Raw genomic sequence first — 20,594 nt, forward strand, 5'->3', positions numbered from 1 at the left:
TGATGCAAATTTCTCTGAGAAGAAAGACCAGAAACTCCCCAATGCACCCAGTCAGGATTAATAGCCACCTGGCTGCCTTGGAAATTAAAATTTGACATTTTCATTGTTGAGCTTTACTTCATGTTTTGTCTCAGCTGACGTTTTTAATTAGTCCCTCAACTGAAAAGCTTGATGAAAGCGTTGCATTTCCTTTACCCTTTTAAATACTCACATCTTTGGAGTTGAGGATGGATGCTGCTAAAAAGCATTCATATAACAGGAGTATGGATCAGCTTAGATTTAGGGAGGAAGAACCGCGCCTACGTGTTTCACGGTTCAACATTTTCTGCTTTTGTGCCGAGCTGTGCTGCTCATTCACTTTGAACGTGTTGCTGTGATCTGCTGCTTACGTTTAAAGTCGAGGACTTTTTGAGCACCAGTCCTGACAAAACGAGACGGTTGCGTGTGCAGTCCAGCATGTTGTGAGACGTCTCACAACGCAATGCAATGCAAACAGGACGTTTGGCTAATGTAAATATGGGAAAAGAAAGCTAGCTTAGGTTAGCCTGGTTAGCTTCCCCTGTAAGTGAAAGGTTGTTGTTATGACAATCGCACCAGCAAAGATACCCATGCCCGTCTCAGACATACCCTCATGCATCTTCAAGGCCACCTGTACATTTGAATCCTCCCCAAGGACAGTTACCAACAGTTATTTTCATTTCTGATAAATCTAATGATTAGTTAGGCACCTACTCGAGTGCACAGGACAGTTGGGAGAAAGAGACATAAGACAAAGATACAGATAGTGAATGTCATGGTCTGATATTTTACATGTATTAACAATAGAAAGCCTACAATAGTGGTGCTATGCGAATCAATGGTCAGCGACTAGTGCTGCAGCTGTCTATATGTCACCTATGTCTTGGAGGATAATAAGATGTTGCCTTTATGCCTGTCAAAATTTCTTTTGCAGAAGTGTCATGTATTTTTAGATTCAGTTATAACTCCAAAGAATTAACTATCAGGACTCCATTGTGAATAAATGTCCCTAAATACACTTTGATATCATGGAAAGAAAATGCTGCTCTTAATTTTCTGCAGGATCAAAGTGATCCAAACTTCCTGTTTGAATAATACATCAATGGGTACAATGCGAACAGGACGTTTGGCTAATGTAAATATAGGCCAAAAATGATCTCAAGCTGTAGGCCATGGTGTAGCTCACTACATTCACTTAACTGCTGGACAATCCCTTACAGCATTATTGTAACTCTTTCATTTAGTCTGAAAAACAGTACTGTTACTGTGTGTGTGCAAGATGTTCAGAAAGGCGTAACAACCTGGAATATAAAGCTTTATGACCTTAATGTTCAACCAAGTAAACATGTTTACGGGTATTATGAGTCTCAAGGTAGAAAGTTTGCGTATTTCACCGTTAGCGGAAACCGAACTTGACGGTCAGATTTTGGAAGCCAGGCAAAAGATAAAACAGCAGAAGGGTAAAGTGGAGCATCTTGTGCCTCTAAGCATCAGTGATGAGAGATAAATTGGTGGTGACCTAGTACTAATGCGTGCTCTGAACATGATATATTATTCAGTGTGGGTTTTGATATATGTGATCATGAACTCTGAAACCTAGAGGGGAATGTTTTTGCCACAGAAAATTGTGTCTGTGCCTCCTTATTGGACCATTTACAGTCACATAAAAGTGCATCCCATGGAAACTGCCTTTTGGCACATGTGGACACGCAAACACTTTAAAACATACTGTGAAAAGTATTTTGCACTCGTCTCTTTGACGTTGCCCTACTGCAAATTTTAAACACTCTCTCATCTAGATTTCCTTCAGTTGTTTCAAGGTGTTTTACAGTTTCTTTGCATGTACTGCCCATTTTAAACTCGCCAAATATGAGCCATAACATAAGCCTCCATTTCATCCTTCATTAGCTATAGTGTGGTCATTTGCTCAGATCATTGTCCTTTTAAAACATCTGCCTTACGCTCAACTTCAAGACTGATGCAGATTCGTAGTGAAGTCATTTACTGCAAGCTGCTCAGTCACTGAGACAGGGACATGGGAGCAGCTCCAAAATAAAAACACTCGACTTCACTGCACCACACATTTCTGCTGTTACATCTCTGTCTTTGATTTGTCTGTACAGAGATGAATAAAGGCTTTGCGTGTTCCTGCCTGCTCATTGGCAAAAGGCACTCTTACTCTGTTTGTTTGGAGATCAAATTGCACAATCCCTTTCTGATCACTGATCAACAAATCCACGCGTTACCTGCAGATCCTGTGATGACACGTTGGGATTTTTGGCTTTTTTTTTTGGAATCAGCTTTACTAAGTTCCCTAATACTTTAAGTGATGCTGGAGTCTTTACATCATCAGATCTTTGTCTTCTCCACCTTGGAAGTAGGTGCCAGAAAAATCTGTTGCCATCTTTTTTTTGTTTGGTGTCAGACAGCGCTGCTGTAGGGTTAAATAGTCTGTGGCAAATTGGTAGTTAATTGAAAACAAGGGCGATTTTAGGTGATTGTAAATGTATTTAAATGTGCTTTTATTATACGGAAAAATCTTTTCGCATCCCTTCCTCGATGCATGGGCATCCAGAACCTTTTCTTTTCTTAGAGAGTAGGTTTCATCTGTCACTCTGTAAAGACAGTCTAATATTTGGGCTCTAATCTGGAACCCCTGATTGAAGTTTTATGAATTTGAAGGTTTGATAAATGCTGTGCTATTCTTAGCTCATCCACGGATTGAGCCCCCCCCCCCCCCCCCCCCCCTTTGTGTCAGCTTTGCTATTTGAACACTTTGGAAACTAATGAATGCTTAGATATGATATAATACAAAAAAATATGATAAAAGTTCCACATATTCCATAAAGAAGTCCTTTATGACAGACTATTTAATAGATAGGCTATGGCACAAACTTGGGGACGATGTCGCAGTTTCTTCTGTGCCCAAAGCAGCAGCCGTAGGAACAATTAGTGTGGTAGCCACAGAGGAGCATTGTGCAGTCTTGGAGAGAGCAAATGGGAGCTACTTTATTTCTCAATTCAAAACAACTGTTTTACCCATCTATAATTAATGCGCCTAGAAACTGGGTAATGCCAGTGCAAAGTGTAGCTCTGCTCGCAGAGGGGTCCTATAACGGTGGAAAGTGTGTACGGATAAGAAAAATACTCCCAACGCCGCTGGTGATTGGAGGAGGAAATTTGGGAAGATAATAAGAACTGAGCATTGCTTACTCAGCGGCATCGATCGGAGCGTGTGGTACGTGTAACGTGAAGGAGCTACAGACCTCCACCTTTTCACACTCTTGAGGTTTAATCGATGCTGTTAAGGTCACCGGTGAGATCAGGGCCAGTGTGTAAACTGTGTGTAGGCAAAACTGGATTTTCATACTCTCAATTATTTCTAAGAGAAGAAAAATAAAGCTGGAGGGGCGAGATAAAAAAGATAAAAACAACAAAGAAAAAAGTTCCACCTACTAGTCTGAAATGGCATATTGAGAGGAAAAGTATTGCATGACTAAAATTAAAACACTGACACAAGCAGCTAGTGCCATCTGGTGCATGAACCATCAAAGAGGGTCTCGGTGTGCCGTCGCGCTGACCACACGCACATGAATGTGTGTGCAAGCACTAATTTCTGCATACTCTCAAATGTGAGCCCAAGAACAGTGCCGGTCCTTCTCGTCGGGATCGAATCCTTTGAGGAGCAGCGCTGTGGAGCACAATAACCGAAAGCTGTTGTCTTCCAAGTAGAGGCGTGAAAGCCTGCACTGCTGTTTAATAATGCATTAGGTTCTAGTGTTGTTGGTCTCAGGGAGGGGAGGATGGGTGGGGGGTGATAGGGGTATGACGGTCAAACTGGGCCCGCACGTCAACAGTCTGATTCATTCACTTCTGAGATGTTATCTCGTGGATTAAGCGGGCTATGAGCTGGAATTAATTATCCAAAGCATGTTCAAGTCCTTTAAGGCAGTTTATTGAAATGGAATGAGCAATTAAGCCGGAATTATTTATGTCTTGCTGTAACTATCTTGGAGGGGTTTGGTGTTTGGATATCCTAATCAGGGGAGGGTTGCTTTCACTACGCTGCATTGCAGTGCAGGGATCTGATCGGCACGGGCTTTTGTGGGGCACACTCTGCTCTGACACGGTTTCCCTGTCGGCGTGCGAGTCGCGATTACTTAATATCGAGGCGTTCAAGAATGCGACTGCCGATTTCATATCTGTTAATGGCTTTCACCGGGCGAGGAACACTGCCGAGAGAAAAGGCAGCGTTTTCCTTTGTTGCATAAGCTCGTCTGTGCTGAGGCTGGAAAAAATGACGGTGATTGCTGTCACACTGTTCTCAAATCCGCTTTCTTCTGTAGCAATTGCTGAGTGGCCACCTTATCGAGGTGTATTTCTGAGGGGTGGGACGATTCGCTTGTGTGCCTACAGTGATTTGTGAGAGCCTTGGAAGGGGCACAGCTGTGCTTTTCAACTTGTTAGGCTCAAAGTGGAGAAATCTGGGCTTCAAGGGGCCGAGCTGACGAGATCTTGCCCTTAAGGCAGAATATAGAAAGTAGACGTAGCATGAGATGGCTTTTTTTTTCTGTCCTATTTACTGTTGTTCACTTCAAGAATAAATCAATAATTTGATAATAAACTGATGAGGATTTTTCTGGATTTGCTACGTTAACGATGCCTCTGGGCTCTGCAAAAGACATTCTCGTTAGTAGACACTCCGTAATTAATGAGTTGTTAAATTAAAGACTCATTCATGTCAGTTCACCTTAAGTTTAACTTTATGGCTCATTGTGTGGAAAAATGCTTTATTTTATCACTTTAAATGGCTTCATTTTGTTTGTTTTGACTAAAAATGCTTTTATCTAAACAGTGAATATAGAAATTCATAGAAAAATTGTCCTTTTACATAATTGTCGATATTTAATTACTTGTTTGAGAATATAAGGCATTCTTCACATTCCTGGGATTGAGCGGAAGAAAGGGTTTTCAGCTGTTCCAGTCAGCAGTCTCTTAATATGCTATAAAAGAGTAATAAAACCAGAAACACGAGGTTCAGGAAAGACTCGGAAATCTTAACGGCGATCGTTGTGCACAGACATTCCTTCTAGCAGGTGATAAGGTGGTAGAAGTGGTGGATTTTCAATTTAATACCTCGTAAACCTCATTTGCCTTCTCTGGGATTCCACCTGGGAGCGGCCCTGTAAGGCTGAATCAGTATGGGTGACGCTGCTTTTTGTTTGTGATATATTGCAAACTGGTGGCACATTCGTCCCTGTTTTAAGTGTTGAACATTTCGGGTGCACCTCTTAGACACGATGCGTTCACTGCCAACCCCCTGCGTGCCCTGTCCTGTCTCTTCAATGTGCAATGTGCACATTTAGCAAACAATAGTGCAAAAGTCTTGAGCCACCCTTCATTTCTTGATATTTTACTTCCAAGGAGCCAGACTTTCCTGTCAGTGTTCTTGAACAATAGTTCTGAAGGTATTCAAACTTTTTCTTTGGACAACATGTTTTATTTTTTGTTTTTGCACTCATTTTTAATTCAGTTCTTGTACCTGACCATCTTTATTTTTCTTTCTAACTCCATCAAATAACTTTTTTTTTCAATTTCTTTAGCAAATCTGCCAAAAAATGGCATAGTTTGACGGGAATTAAATAATATTTTTGCACCAGCAAAATGATTTCTGAAGAACTATTAGCTGAAAACTTGGCATATCTAAGGATGTTAAACATTTTGGGGAAACTGGACAAGTGGAGGACAAATGAAGTGACAGGCTTAAAAACTGTCTACAGCACATGAACCCAAAGTCCTTTATTTAAGCAATAGAATAAAAATCCAGCAAAGACCTGACACAGGGCCTGAGAGATGCATCTGGCCCTTCAATCGATCCATCTACTGCTCACCAAAGCCTCATCAGAAATGGTCACTGATCACTGTTTGGAAGAGCGGTTTTTAAGAAGCCATTCTTAAGGGAAACTGTGAGGAACGATATACCGAACACACTGCCAAGAAAAACACAATCGGTGGAAGACAGTCGGTCCTGGATTGGCCTGTCCAGATCCTAGACTTCAACATTTTTTAAGCAGTGTTAGATCATCATCACCAAGGAATGAAACAAAAGGAAACCAAAGTCCAAAGAAGACCTTTGAATGTACTCCAGGAAGCCTGGAGAACTATTAATGACGACTACTTAAAGAAATTACAAGCAAGCTTTGCTAAGAGAGTGCAGACTGCTGAAAAGTAAGGGTGGTCATACCAAATGCTGACTTTCAAGCTTGTAAGAGTTTCAAGCTTGTATGCTTACACATTTCAGTGAATCCCGGCATCTTTTTCCCGTTTTCCTAACAGAATATAAAGAAATAAGGAGTGGCGTAAGACTCTTGCACAGCACTGTGCAGTGACCTCCTACAAACTTCAGCTTCTCGGGAATCAGATCTTCTCGTCTATCAGAATGATAGAATGATTACTGCAAAATTGATCTGTGTGTTCTGATTCTGTACTGGTAGAAATGGACATAAATAAGGATTTAAACATGTCTGATATGCAGGCATGAAATTAAAAAACAAAACAAAAGATCATTTCAGTGTGTATGCTCAATGAAGCCCAGGATGAATCTATTCTTTATACTGAATCAACATGGGTGCTACGAATGTGCCCACGTTATCTGCTCTGTAGCCACAACCCAGGACAGCACATTACCACATAGATGGATGCAGTCATTGTGCAGATAAATGGCAGAGGTTTCCACTCCTCCAGAAGGGCACCGTGAAATGGGAATTATGTCACCAACATTATTCCTCAGCGCCGGTGTCTGTAACACATTTGCATGCAGGCTCACACAGGCACACTTTGCAGCCGTGCTCGGGAGCCGGTGATTTCCCCGCGGTGTGTCTGGAGTTAAAATGATGTGTTTGCAAGGATGAAGAGGTTTTTAAAATGCAGTGTCATCTTGGGTTTAGATTCAGTTGCAATAGCAATGCTTAAACAAAAGAAGTGCTGCCCACACATCTAAGCTACTGCTGTGGTTTTCCAACCGGGGTTGAAGTAGCTGAGTTCATCTGATGGGGCTGTGGGTAAAAATGTCGAGTACTGCCACAGAAGTAGCACGCTGTGTACACAGTAGTCGGTTACCAAATGTAGCATAACCAGATTTCTTTATATCAAACTAAAAATAGCCCTGTTTCTTAATTTTTTTTCCCCCTGGCATGAACAAAACCATCAGTGAGTAGTGTGAACCCACCCTCAGAGCAGCTCTGCTAGCAGCTTATGAATTTGTATAGCTGCGCCAGAGGAGGAGGAAGCTAATAAATCTTGCAAATTTCTCCAAATGCATCACCTGACCTGAACTAAAAACAAGAGCATCATTATGCTGCTGGAATTAAACACAACTAACATAGCGGAGGGATGATGTCGATGTAGCAGCGATGCATGTAGTAACCCGTGCACCCGCCCTCCTCCATCCTGAAGCCTGGCGCTTGTATGTGAAGTTGTTCTCAGTGAGGATGATTTATCTTCGCTGCAGATCGGTTTCATGCCTCTTCACTGTTGCTGTGTAATACGAGAGCTGGGAAAGACACAGCTGTTTCCTGTTATCAACATTTTTTTTAATCTTCTACAGGAATTTATTATGTAATCTTCTGGGTCTCTGTTTGCTTGCTGTGAATTTAGTACACTCAAAATGTAGACGTGCACATATGGACTGTGGTAAAAAGCAGCAGTGGTTATAGAGCACGGTGCTGATGAGAGTTGAAGGAGATCAGAACCTGCACATCACGATTCTGTGTGAGTCGGACAGAGATGGAGGCGGTTAGGGAGGGAGGGTGAATTCGAGGGGCAACCCCCCTTTCTAGACGAGGGATTCCTTTACTGCAGTGATCAGCAGTACTCCCCCCATCCCTCCCCTCTCGTGCTCCTCTCACTCATAGCTTTTCTCTTTCCGTCTCCCTCCCTCCCTCGTCTTCCTTCTCTTTCTTACCGCCATCCCTGCCAAACATACACACTCCACAGTCACGTTTCGGGTGGGGAGGGACTGTCTGCTGCAGGGTACAGTGTATGCAGCACATGGTCAGAAACGCAAGCGCGCTTGTGACTCGCACGTTTTTACTCCAGACTCCATTTATCTCCATCGCTCCCCCGCCACCCCTCCATTTATCCTCACGTTCATTCTCCCCGTCTCTCCACACCTCTTTCCCCCTCTCTCGTGGCCCGTCTGCCCATCTCCTCAGCCCGTTTTTCTTTGTCTCTCCCCCTTTCCCTTCGCCGTGTGTGACATTGATTCCAAGGTTGCTGTGCTGTTGACTGCTGCTACGCTGTTAAATATTGCAGGCAGCGTTTCAGTGGCTGCGTGCCGAGGGGAGTGGAGGCGCGGGAGCTTTGCTCAGTCGCTGCAACTGCAACTACCGCTGACAAACAGGCTGGTGAACAGACGGGTTGGACACACACACACACACACACACACACACACACACACACGGCCACCTGCAAGCACACAGAGGTATATCCACGCATACATGTCACTCCACAGATCGACGTGCACGTGTGCCCGTGCCATATTTGCATATGTTTGTGATGGCGCTTTGTGCCAGCGGGTGCGTGGGCTGGTGATGACGCTGTTGTGGGTATCTCCGTGAAATCTTCCTGGCTTTCGAATAGCTGAAGTTAATGAATGAGCAAAGCAGTGCTGGAGTGCTCTCTGCAGACTGTGCAGTTATTCCAGATGAGCCAAAAGCCCTTTCTCAGCATGTCATCTGATCAGAAACCTAATCACTGTTTGGGCTCTACTTGGTGCTTGGCAATTGGTATTCTCATTTAGGACACACACACACACACACACACACACACACACACACACACACACACACACACACACAGAGAGAGAGAGGAGGTGCTGCAGTGCTGGCATTTACTCTCACACCTTCTCCATCCTTTATCCAGATCAACATCATTCTGTGCATTTGATTGATTGGCAGTCCCAGTCACTGATTGACAGCAAGCCTGGGTTTGAGTTTCTGTGTCTCAGTTTGGTGGTCGGATTACAGCCAGCTTCCTTTGAAGAGGCCCAACTGCTCACAGAATTATTTTTATATACGAGTTTATTTTCTGTCAGTCACAGGAAACCTTTTGACACAGGCCGTCTGTGTCAAACATGAACAACAGTGTAAAGCTTTGTAAATACTTAAAGAATCTGTGGGAAAGCCTTATTGCAGACAGACCTGGGATAATTGTGTTGCTGACTAATAATAAAATCAGGCTTTATTATCCGGACCGTTGACTTCTTTTTGCTGCCGTCTTGCTTTTGTCCAGGATTAAAAATGATGTTGGTAAATGGAGCATGTTTATCTCGGCTGTACAGAATTAGAAAGGATCTGTTTGCAGTGAAAGTATACGCACACAGATGCACAGATGCACAGATACACGTCTCCTGTGAGATATCTTTTCACTCTGTGACTATCAGTGCAGTTGAGAGAGCTTTGAAGCTCTGCTGTTGTGGTTTGGATCAGTAAGGGTCAGAGAGTGTGGGTGTATCGTAGATCTGATGTTACAACGGTTGTACACAGATTAAGCGCATCAGTACATTGTATACTTGTACACATTGTATACAATTATATGCAACCCTAAAAGTTGCACAGATCTGGGCCCCAGATGTCAGGGACAGTGCAGAAAACTGAGCATTTTTGTGGTACAGTCACAATTGGTTTATCCAGAAGTTATGAGTCCCCAGAGGTGTTTTTTTTTTGGTTTTGTTTTTTTCCTGATGTCTCATCTTCATCTGTTCATTTGTTTTGTTGTTTTTGTTTTTTAAGAATGAGAAGAGCAGCCCGCCTGCCATTTGCCCTGGGCTGGATGATGTCCCGCCAGTAATTTGAAACATATGAACACTCAGAAGTATTTTTGTGACAAGAAAGCCGCAGTTAAATCGGTTAATTCGTCCTACTCGGGCGTGGCTCTTGTCTGCAAATGGGAGCATTTCTTGAAAATGGGAAAGCGGTCCCTGTTGTGTAACACAACACTCTCGGAAATAAACAATTAGAGAAGTAAGTGGCATTGATTAGGGCAGTTTCATATTGCTGGGTGCTGCACGCCGATCTACAGCAGCAGCAGCTGTGGCTGGGTGAAAGAAGCATGCCAGGTGAGAACAAACAGTGAAAAGGCAAAAAGTAATGAGTTTGGTCCACTTTCTCCTCCTATCTGCAGGTTTGGAGGGGCGCCCCCTCATGGCACGGCCAGAGACTGTTGTGTTCCTCTGCAGCTCCAGAGGGTAAGTATTCCCTTCCTACTGCATCGTTAACTTGACACTCTCACCAGCAAAAATCCAGATGCAGCACTCGTAGCTGTATGAGAGGTTTCCCTTCCTTTTTTTTTTTTTTTTCTCAAACGAAGGAGAAAACCCCAAACAACAATGCGAGAAATTCTGCATCAATCGGAGAGTAGAGGCTCATTTGGAGTTAACAGGCAGAAGTCATTAATGTGGAATCAGTCTCGGGGTAGCATCTGCTTGTCTGTGTGAGAGGCGGGAGTGATGGAGAGTGTGAACAGAGGGTGGAAGAGAAAGGGAGCAGCACTGCAGAACAGGCTGAATTCATTTAAAAGCGTGCCTTAATAGCTGTAGGATTGTAGTAAAGATAGACACGGGGTCTTTGCGCTTTTAACAATGCTCCTGCGATGACAGGATAAACGAGGACAAAGGGAACGTGTGCGGCAGAGGGGGGCACTCGGGGCAACGTTTCAAAGTATCACTGTAATGAAGAAACGGTCTTAAAATGAAACGTCTGAACCTTTGGTGTCTTTTAAACGTGACACCTGGAAAAGAAGCCCGGCTGGCGCTGCCTGTGCCAGCTGAGCGTCCTTCATTTCTTGGTGTGGACCTGGGCAGATATCTGCTGATTCACTGCAGTGGGCCTGTGCAGGAGGCGGAGGTTTTTGGGTGCAGCAGCAACAAGGAGGCTCGGATCATATCTCCTATGGGCTTGCAGCCCCCTGCCTTGATTCATGTGTCTGTCTTTAGAGGCCACTCAGCATGATAATGGTATAAGCTGCACAGGCTCATTACAACAGTAGTTTGGTTATGGACCAATAGAGCCATATTACAGGCTTATATTAGCAGAGAGTGCCAGTGAGCCGAGCGTGGGCTCAGCTGTTTGGGACAAAAGTGATGGAAGAAAAAAGCAGGGTGTACAGATGGCACCGAAAACGCACAGAATCCTAAACTTGAACTCAGTCCCAAGTACACTAAGTGATTCCATCTTTTTCTCGGCTATGAAAAGTTAAAAAATTTCAAAGAATGAATAAACTACGGTGTTTACCTCGAGGCCTTTTAATTCAGCCTCACCACACGCGCATGATTTAGAAGTCTTTCAGGCTTTTATGTGGGAATAAGAAACATCAATAGTTGGCTTCAAAGAATCATCGGCAGTCCTGTGAGGAACAGGTTCGCAATGTTAAGGCTGTATCGATTCTCCAGAACAGATGGCCTGAATAGGGCTTATTTTGGCAAACCGCAGCGAGCAGTGTATGTCTTTTAGTAGCTATTAGTCCTGTGTTGATTACTGACAAATATTAGATGTGCTAAACCAAAAATTAGGTACTGAGAGTAATAAGAATTTTTTGACAGCAATGTGCATAGACTCAATTATTAATGCAGCTCTCAGTACAACTATTTTACTATCTTATTAAAAAAAGATTTTCATTGACATGCCGTCATTGTTGATGGTTACAACCAAGCTTGGATGCATGCATTTACAATAACTTGGAAATGATCGTTAATTGGAACCAGTTATCGAATACCATTCCTAATCACAACTTGGTCAATGCACACGTCCAGTCAAAGCATCCTGTCTGTGGGAACCCACCCCTACACTGCCTCCGAATTTGTACCAGATAATTTCAGCCAATAAATAACTGTTGATGAATTACATTGACTGCAGCGTCTTATTGGATAAGTTAAATGGAGCCAGTGTTCCAATATGGCAAGATCTGTTAACGTTTAATGAACGATCACTGAGTTTTATGTTTAGTGTTGTGATGCGCCCAGTTAGGGCTACTGTGACGCCCTGAACCACAGTCCAGTGAGCAGTTAGACAAAATGCTCTTGTTAGATAACCTTTTTTTTCCAAGGTTTCTGTGTCCATGTGTTGGACCAGTTGTTTAAGTTTTATAGCAGTGCACTTAAGTTAATTAGATACTTAGTATCAGAACTCTGACTCCATACCACTACTTTGCTGGGCAAACTGTTTAATGCCAATATATCAATCAGGCCACAGATGGTATCATCTAGATGTTTTGTAGTGAGCCATGCAAAGTAAACCAAGAATAACTAGACTCCTGCTTCTCATTAACGCTTCTTAGCCTTTCTGTAACCTCATTTTATAACCACAGTTCCAAAGGAGTTGGGACAAAGATGCAAATCTCATGAAACCATATTTTTATTCACAATACGTCATAGAAACATATCAAATGTCTTGAAAAAATTTCGAATGGGAGCAACAAAACCCATGAAAGGTAAGTAGTACTAAAAAAAACAACTGGAGGAGCATTCTTCAGCTAATTAGCAACAGGTCAGTAACATGATTGGGCATAAAAAGAGCATCTCAGAGAGGCTGAGTTTCTCAGAAGAGGTTAATGAGTCCTTAAAAGAACTGCACCTACAAATTTCAGAATAATTTTCCTCAGCGTGAAATTGCGATATCTCATCATCTGCAGTATATAATATCATGCAGAGATTCATCCTGCATTTCTGATGGTATGTGGGAGTTAGTGCTTGCGCATCTGGAAATGCACTATGAATGCTCAAAGGTATACACAGGTTTTAGAGGAGCATGTGCTCCAATCCGGGGAAGTTGTTGTTTACTTCAGCAAGATGATGCTAAACTGCACACATACTGTAAATCATTGCATTCTGTATGTACTTCCATTTTACTCAGCATCCTAATTTTTTGGGCATTGAGGTTGTGCAAGATTACTGCTTTTGTGACGTTCGACCCGTCCCTGTTTTCTTACTCGCGACCCCTACAGAGGTGACGGTGGTGTATCAGAACGGGCTGCCGGTGATCTCAGTCAGTTTGCCGTCCAGACGAGAGCGCTGTCAGTTCACCCTCAAACCTCTCAGCAACTGTGTGGGAGTTTTCCTCCAACAGCTCCAGGCAGAGGACAGAGGCATCGACCGGGTCGCCATCTACTCTATGGGTATGCTCACACACACAAGTGAACAAAACCTCATAACCTTTAGTTCCAGTACCTTTTTGTTGCGTAAGCCCTCTCTTATTTTCTCCCCGTTTCTCTTTCTCTTCAGATGGGGCGAGGGTTGCCTCCTCCACAGGAATAGACATCCTGCTGCTGGATGATTTCAAGCTCGTTATTAACGACACCACACACCTCGTGCGGCCACCGAGGAGAGGTGAGAACCGGCGAAGCCTTTGCTGTTCGTTGTTAGGCAGATTTCAATCATGGCGTGTACCGCTGCGACTGTGGGTGTGACAGGTGTTTTGGGGGTTGCAGTGATCATGGTGATAGGTGCTTTAGCATAATAAGAAGCACAACCACTGAAGCCTGAAATTCTTGTCTGAATTCTGCCTTAGGGGGCGTCGCCAATAAGAGGAAGTCAGGATTTTATTGCCAGCATGTGGGAAGCCTGTTTATTTATTTGCATTTGTGTGTTTAACTTCAGAGCTGTTGCCCCACGAGGAGGCGGAAAAGTTGAACGATGTCAAGTTTCTGGTGCAGCAGCTCTATACCACGCTGCGCATCGACGAGCACCAACTTAGCAAAGAGCGTGAGCTAATTGGACGACTGGAGGACCTGAACTCACAACTCCGCCCCCTAGAGAAGGTCTAACTCTCTTAACGTGTTTTGGAGTGCTGTAATATTGAAATTTGTGCTGCTACAAGACGATTAACCTTCACCACAACATCAGGGAACTTGAAATTAAGTGACCTGCATGCTTTTATTAAATTTTTTCATGGGAGACAAGAAGCTGTTATGTAACTAGTATAGCATATCACCCCAGTCACAATTCACACGACATGGCTAATATAACTAAAATGTTGTTATTCAGTTGTTACTTGTGTACTGAAGGGAATTACTGACCTAATGGAAAATAGTTTTATGTGCTCCGCTTGTGAACGCATGTGCGGTTTCTGTATTATCTCCTGTGCAGGTGAAGGAGGAGCTGAATAAGAAGGCAGAGCGACGCACCACTTGGGTGTTGTGGGGTGGCATGGCGTATATGGCAACCCAGTTTGGTATCTTGGCCAGGCTAACCTGGTGGGAGTACTCCTGGGATATCATGGAGCCGGTCACCTACTTCATCACTTACGGCACTGCAATGGCCATGTATGCCTACTTCGTTCTAACACGTCAGGTAAGACCACAGTCTTCAAACTTGGATAAAGATGTAAAGGCCTTAGCTTTCATGTTTACACCTTGTTATCACATGATCTAAGCATCCATGTTTGAAGATTCATACTGGTGGAAAACCAGGAGAAATCTGTATACCTAATAATTCAAACCTAATAATGGTTTGAATGCTGCAAAGCAGTGGATTAAATCTGAGAACCTGTATCATGAGAGTGAAGGCATGAAGCGAATGGAGTGCCTTGGATGTGTTTCTCTTTTTTCTCGATCTATGGAAATGCCATCCAAAGACAAGCTCAAACGGATGTAATATGCATTCAGGCAGTGTTCCTGTTAAATATTTTTACATTCTGATAACCACTGAAGTCACTTATAATAGAAAAAAGTTCAGCTTTGATAGAACCTAATCAAATATGTGGATTTACTCCTTTTCCCTGCTGATTTGTTTTGTTAATTAACAATCGTGCACTGTTGCCTGACAAAAAGCATGGAAATAGAATCGATCTATTCATATTATCGTATTGAAAGCCTTTTTTCTAGTCTCCACACTTGTGTTTTGGGTGCTTTCGCTGTACCAAAAAGTGTGACTCATTGTAGGCCAGTTATGCCGAAAATCTGTTAAGAACCCACCCAGGAAATCATCACACTTGGGAAATTTAATGGATTTTTAAAAAACTTTTTAAAGCCTGGTGACATCGTCGCCCTTCAGAAATGTGTTCAGCGTTTATACAATTACCATAAATTTTTAAATCCAAGGACATGGAGCCAATTTGATGTTGGCTTTCTCACTCCTATAGAAATGAGTAGATGGAAGGTTTCTGATAAACTGGGTCCTCTTACACACAGCTCTGACTGCGTGTCTCTGTAACCTGCAGGAGTACGTTTATCCCGACGCCAGAGACAGGCAGTATCTGCTGTTCTTCCACAAGGGGGTGAAAAGGACACGCTTCGACATTGAGAAGTACAACAAGCTGAAGGATGATATCGCTGAGGTATAGTTGCTCGGTTGAAAGCTGGGTGTTTTGTAATGTAAAACCAGCGCTGCAGTCGCACTGGGGATTCACGCATTTTGCAGTTCAGCTCTCGGATTTGTTGTGCCAGTGGATACATGCGGATTTGTACCACCCCGCCACATTTTATTTATTTATTTGAATTTTCACTTCCCTCATTTTCCTCTCTCACTTTACATCCTCTTCAGGTGGAGTTAGATCTGAAGCGTCTACGGGACCCGCTCCAGCTCCAGCTCCCGATTCAGCAACTCACCGACGGCAAAAATTGATGGGAAGAGTGACCTCCCCCTCGCTCAGCTCCTGCAACCCACTTTTTTCCTCTTCTCTTCTGCTGTCCTACTCCCTCCTCCCTCTTTCCCATCCATTTCTCTTAGAGTCCCCTATCCCTGCATCCCTCCCGCACCCGATAATCCCATCCCTTTATTCTCTGACGGAGGTTTTTTTCTCCTTTTTTTTTCCTTTTCTTTTTTGGGTTCTTCTTTTTCTTTTCCCGACTGGAACCTCGAGTCGGAATTGCAAGCAAAAACTGCTAAAAGGCGAAAAAAACAGGATGGTGAGAACATCAAGAACTGAAAACGTCTCACAGCTGATGGATGCTGGGGATGATGGAAAAGGAAGACGATGACGATAGCATTAAATTGGCCACAATGGATATGCCTCAAGTCTCCAGAGGGACAGCCGGCAGGTAACTCCAGGGATGAAACGGGAATTACTACACCTGTAGAACACTCCACGACAAGGAACACGCAGCGGGGGCAGCTGTGTGTGTGTCTGTGTGTGTTGGCAGGACTTTCAGGCTACCTTGGGACACTGACCTTGGCTGCCCTGCGGGTTACCACGGCGGCGCAGTCCTTCTATCTCTAGTGGTCAAACTGTCAACACACACGCCTCCTCTTGGACGGGGCAGGCTGCGAGGACACGTTTACAAGAAATCCCGACCGCAGTCACACCATCGGGAAGACCTTCGTTTTTCCTGTGGCCGACTCCTGCTGCCTCTCCCTCTCGGAGCCGCGCCTCCTCCAGGCGACGGACAGCTGTCACAGATTGACCTTCCTTCGTCAGGAGTCCGTCTCCACTCGCAGGATGCAGGATTGAAAACGCCTCATATCCTCTTCCTGTTTTAACGCCCTGTAGCGGCCCAGCCTGCGCAAGTATGACAGTACTACCGACAACAACATCACTGTGTGTTCTTTTATTCCAAAAAAACGAAAAAACAAAAAGAAAAAAAAATGATAAAAATATTTTGGCACTTTTTATTTTGAAAGCCATAGTATATTTGTTATGGAAAAATATGAATATATATGTATACAATCAAATAAACCAGATGACCAGAGGCTAGTTTTTTCAGTGGGGGGAGGAGCTCTCATACAACAAACCTCTTTTTTTTTCTTCTTTTTTTTGGCATCAAACAGCTCATCTTACACCCTCTATAAAGATCTCCTGCCATGAAGGAAGCCCACTAACAGTCCAACACACACTTAGTCGCATACGCACACACACAAAAAGCATCGCCCTATATGCAGTACATACATAAAGCTAGTTTTTATGCATTTTCATGGCAAATGCACACTGTATGTGCCACAATAACAGCATTCAAGGTGGATGTAAGGCTCGTCTGCATGGCTGCCAAGGGGATTGGGGGGAATCCAAATACAAGGGTGCTGTTTGACTTCTTTAATTATCTGAATGCAGCAATTGCTGTAGAAACGCTTAACATAATGGCAAGGTTGAAATCTTTACCGATCATTGCCTCAGACAAACTTACAAGCATGGTAATACACTTGATGAGCTGGCTTCTACAAAAACTTTCTTAATAGCTAGAGGTTTTTAGTAAACTCCCCGCAGCTCAGTAACCATTGTCTTGCCATCTTGTGTTTTTTTTTCTTTCTCTTACCAAATGAAATCACAAAATAAAAGCTCAATCCAACAACAAAACAAGTGTCATGGCATTGAAGTCATAGAGGTTTTCTCATTCAGAAACAAATCCAGAGTGTTCTCCTCCCACTGCTGCTGTAATGCCCCTCCCTCCCTGCTCCCTTGATGGCAAGGCGGGGTAGACTGCATGCTGTGGTATGCCCTCAGTAGAAATCTGTGAATGTGTAGGAGCATTATTGCAATTTTGTACTTAATTGGACACCTTTCTTTTGCACATTTGCTAAAGAGTCATCCACATCAAGCTGAAGTCTTATTCAGAGGTTGTACAAGCCATATATTTATGTTGTCCATTTTTATTTAGGGGGGATGGTCATGGAATAAACCTTTGCCAGGTTCACATATAAATTTATGTTCAGGCCGAGGATTGGTGGCCTTTTCTTCCCCCCATAATCATCTCTATAGCTTCTCAAAGCCAGTTATCTTCACTTCTGCAGAGGGGAGGCACACGTGGACTTCAGCTCCAGATCATCCTGTGCCTGTGTGTGAACAGTTGGCAAAATCCTACTGATGAGATGCTTGTGTTAAAATACAGATTTTATATTAAAATGCATGATTTTAGGGTCAAATCAAAGGTTAGACCTGCAGATCTCAAGGCAGGATTTTTAGTCGAAACTGTTACCGTGTGTGTGTGTGTGTGTGTGTGTGTGTGTGTGTGTTACCTCCCAGGGAAAAGGTGCCTTTTGGATCATTAATTATTTAAACTTTTTTGACAATGTAGCAATTTGGTGAACGGCAACATGATACATGATAGGAAAAACTATAAGAAGAGAAAGTTAATCTGTCTTTTTTTTTTTTTCCCACAAAGAAGGGTTAAATTTCACTCTGTGGAAGTGGAAATCAATTTTTTGCTGTGTGTGTGTCTGTGTACATGAGTGTTTGTTTGAACCTGCATGTCTAGTGCACAGAGAGCAAAAGTGCACATCACCATATTCATGAGTCCTTTGCTCCTAATTGCCGCTTGTCAATAGCGCTAAAAATCAATTTGGCTCTCATCCCGTTTTACGGCTGTCATCAGCTTTAAATTTGTCTGTCCTGAACACACACACACACACACACACACACACACACACACACACACACACACACACACACACACACACACACACACACAGAGAGAGAGAGAAAATGGTGTTTCCTTGGAGATGTTCTGCAGAAGGTGAGTCCTCCCCTCTGCTGTTTCTACACAACAACTCCATCATCATCATCATCATCGTCACAGCCTCCTTTTTCTTTTTTCATGCCATCCACCGTTTATTGCCTTTTTTTTAAAAACTTTTTTTTAAAACAATATATCAAATATAGGGAAACTTTATTCTAAAGAGGGTGTTGCATGAATGTATGTTTACATGGGAAATATGTTAAAAAAATAAATAAAAAAACGATGATTTATCAAAATAACTGCAAAGATAATTTAAGAACGTTGTTTGTAGAGATTCCTAGTTATAAAGGGCAGCGGGGCGGGGTTGCGTCTTTAGAATCTGCCCTGCCAAATCTGATTTAAATCCAGGCCAACCAAATGCTCAAAGCCCATCTTCACCTTGTTTACTCCCTTAAATCCCTTCCCTCAGCTCCCCAATAAATGGAAAAAAAGCCACCTATAAAAGAGGTTTTATGACCTCTCGTCTTGGAGTCCAAAGTAAAAGTGGCAGGTGCATTTTCTTAGCTTATTGGGGGCTATCTCCGGTTCGTATCCCTCCTGTTATTCTTTTTCATCAACCCCCAGCCTTTTTTCTTCTCCAAAGTCACATTATTACAATGTTTTGAATTTGTTATGTTCTGAATTTCTTGTTTTGTTTCTTTGTTGCGTGGGTGTGAGCACTTACAATAAGATTTGTTTAAAATGCCTGAAGAATGAAGCAGATTATTGGGTTGAAAATGATCTCGTACTTCATTCTGACCTCTTATTTACTTTTTCTTTTCTCCTGTTGACATGATGCTGTAATGTTGGCAAAAAAAAAAAAAAAACAAAAGGAAAAAAAAGGAAAGAAAATGTAAAATCCTGTATCATTTATGAAATATGTATAAAAGAGAAATGTAATTCAATTATCAATAAAATCCTTATCCAGTTTTTGGAACCAGTGGTCCGGTTGAAATTTGTGATTAATGTGTAACGCTGCCGATGTTTACAAGAAGCTTTCCAAGGTCTCGATGACTTCCCCAGACTTTCCTTGGCCTTCAGCCCTTCCTGCACAGGACATCCTATGAGATAGATCTGAGAATCAACACACTCTTGTTTTTATTTTTGGTGCTTTTTCAATCTTATTTTGATCATTAGAGCAGAAAAGGAATCATTTCCCTTGAATAACCCGAGAAAAGCCATGAGCCATATCGCTGTGTGGTTACACTTGGGTGCATCACTGCTTTAAGCTAAATGCTAATGACAGCAGTAAAACACTCACAGTGACCAATGTGAGTGTGAGGTCAGTTGTTGACATTTGACATATAACTTCCTGTCTGCTCACAAGTAAAATACAGCTAAGGTCATGGTCTCAATAGTTTTGCAAAACATCTTGATAAGAAAAAAAATTCATCCAAATGAATCATTAGAGCTGTCACAATTGTCTTGAGAGCAAACTAAATGTGATCTCTAATCTTCATGACCTTTCTGGTTAGTACCTAGCTGCTCATTTAGTTAAAAATCCAACAGGTCAATCTCAGCTAAAGGATCATAAATGGGATTTAGTGTCAGGAACTGGATCCGGCAGTGCAGCTTTAACAAAACTGACCAACTCACAGAGGTGTGTGGTTCCTTATCATCATCTTCTGCTTATTCGTTTTACAGTCGTAGGGAGGTTTTGAGACTATCCCAACTGTCATAGGGTAAGAGGGAGGGTACACCCTCGACGAGTCACCAATCTCCTCATCTGCATCCATGGATGGAGTTCATCCATTCATCATCAGTTACTCAGCTTGCTTCATCCATCCTACGGTGAATTTAGAATCGCCAGTTAACCTAACGTCATGCATGTCTTTGGACTGTGGGAAGAAGCCAATGTACCTTGAAAGAATTACACAAACGGGGAGAAAATTCAAACTCAACATAGAAAGCCCAGCCTGGAGTTGAGCCCCGGACCTTCTTGCTGTGAAATGACCGTGCTAACCACCATCATGTCACCCTCTTTAACGCCATAATATTAAAAATCAAGCCTAAAAGAAAGCATTGATCCTTAAGGCAAAAGCAATCCTTTTAAGCAAAGTCATGAAGAAGTCAAACTATAGTAACTTATTCAGATTATGACTCAGTTGTCCACATATAAGCCTAAAAATCTGGCCTTTAAATAGAAAAAATTAAGA

General features: G+C 42.8%; 1 protein-coding gene and 1 long non-coding RNA gene across 5 annotated transcripts in view; one reads left to right on the forward strand and one right to left on the reverse strand.

Annotated features, from left to right (window-relative positions):
- mcu (mitochondrial calcium uniporter) overlaps nucleotides 1-18,202 on the forward strand; it is a 62,737-nt gene extending 44,535 nt beyond the window's left edge. For all 4 annotated transcript variants that reach the window (XM_082556613.1, XM_082556614.1, XM_082556612.1 and 1 more), the window contains 7 exons: nucleotides 10,201-10,264; nucleotides 13,018-13,188; nucleotides 13,295-13,399; nucleotides 13,670-13,830; nucleotides 14,159-14,362; nucleotides 15,231-15,347; nucleotides 15,554-18,202. In XM_082556613.1, coding sequence (XP_082412739.1) covers nucleotides 10,201-10,264; nucleotides 13,018-13,188; nucleotides 13,295-13,399; nucleotides 13,670-13,830; nucleotides 14,159-14,362; nucleotides 15,231-15,347; nucleotides 15,554-15,634 — 903 coding nt within the window. In that variant the 3' untranslated portion in view covers nucleotides 15,635-18,202. The remainder of the gene's footprint in view (nucleotides 1-10,200; nucleotides 10,265-13,017; nucleotides 13,189-13,294; nucleotides 13,400-13,669; nucleotides 13,831-14,158; nucleotides 14,363-15,230; nucleotides 15,348-15,553) is intronic.
- Nucleotides 18,037-19,367, reverse strand: LOC309720060. The gene is made up of 2 exons (XR_014280404.1): nucleotides 18,383-19,367; nucleotides 18,037-18,332 (listed from the first exon to the last, which is right to left on the reverse strand). It is a non-coding gene; the product is annotated as an uncharacterized lncRNA (long non-coding RNA).
- Between the last annotated feature and the right edge of the window lie 1,227 nt (nucleotides 19,368-20,594).

This window comes from Aulonocara stuartgranti (genome assembly GCF_965226115.1).
Source record: "Aulonocara stuartgranti genome assembly, chromosome: 13".
Lineage (NCBI taxonomy): Eukaryota > Metazoa > Chordata > Actinopteri > Cichliformes > Cichlidae > Aulonocara > Aulonocara stuartgranti.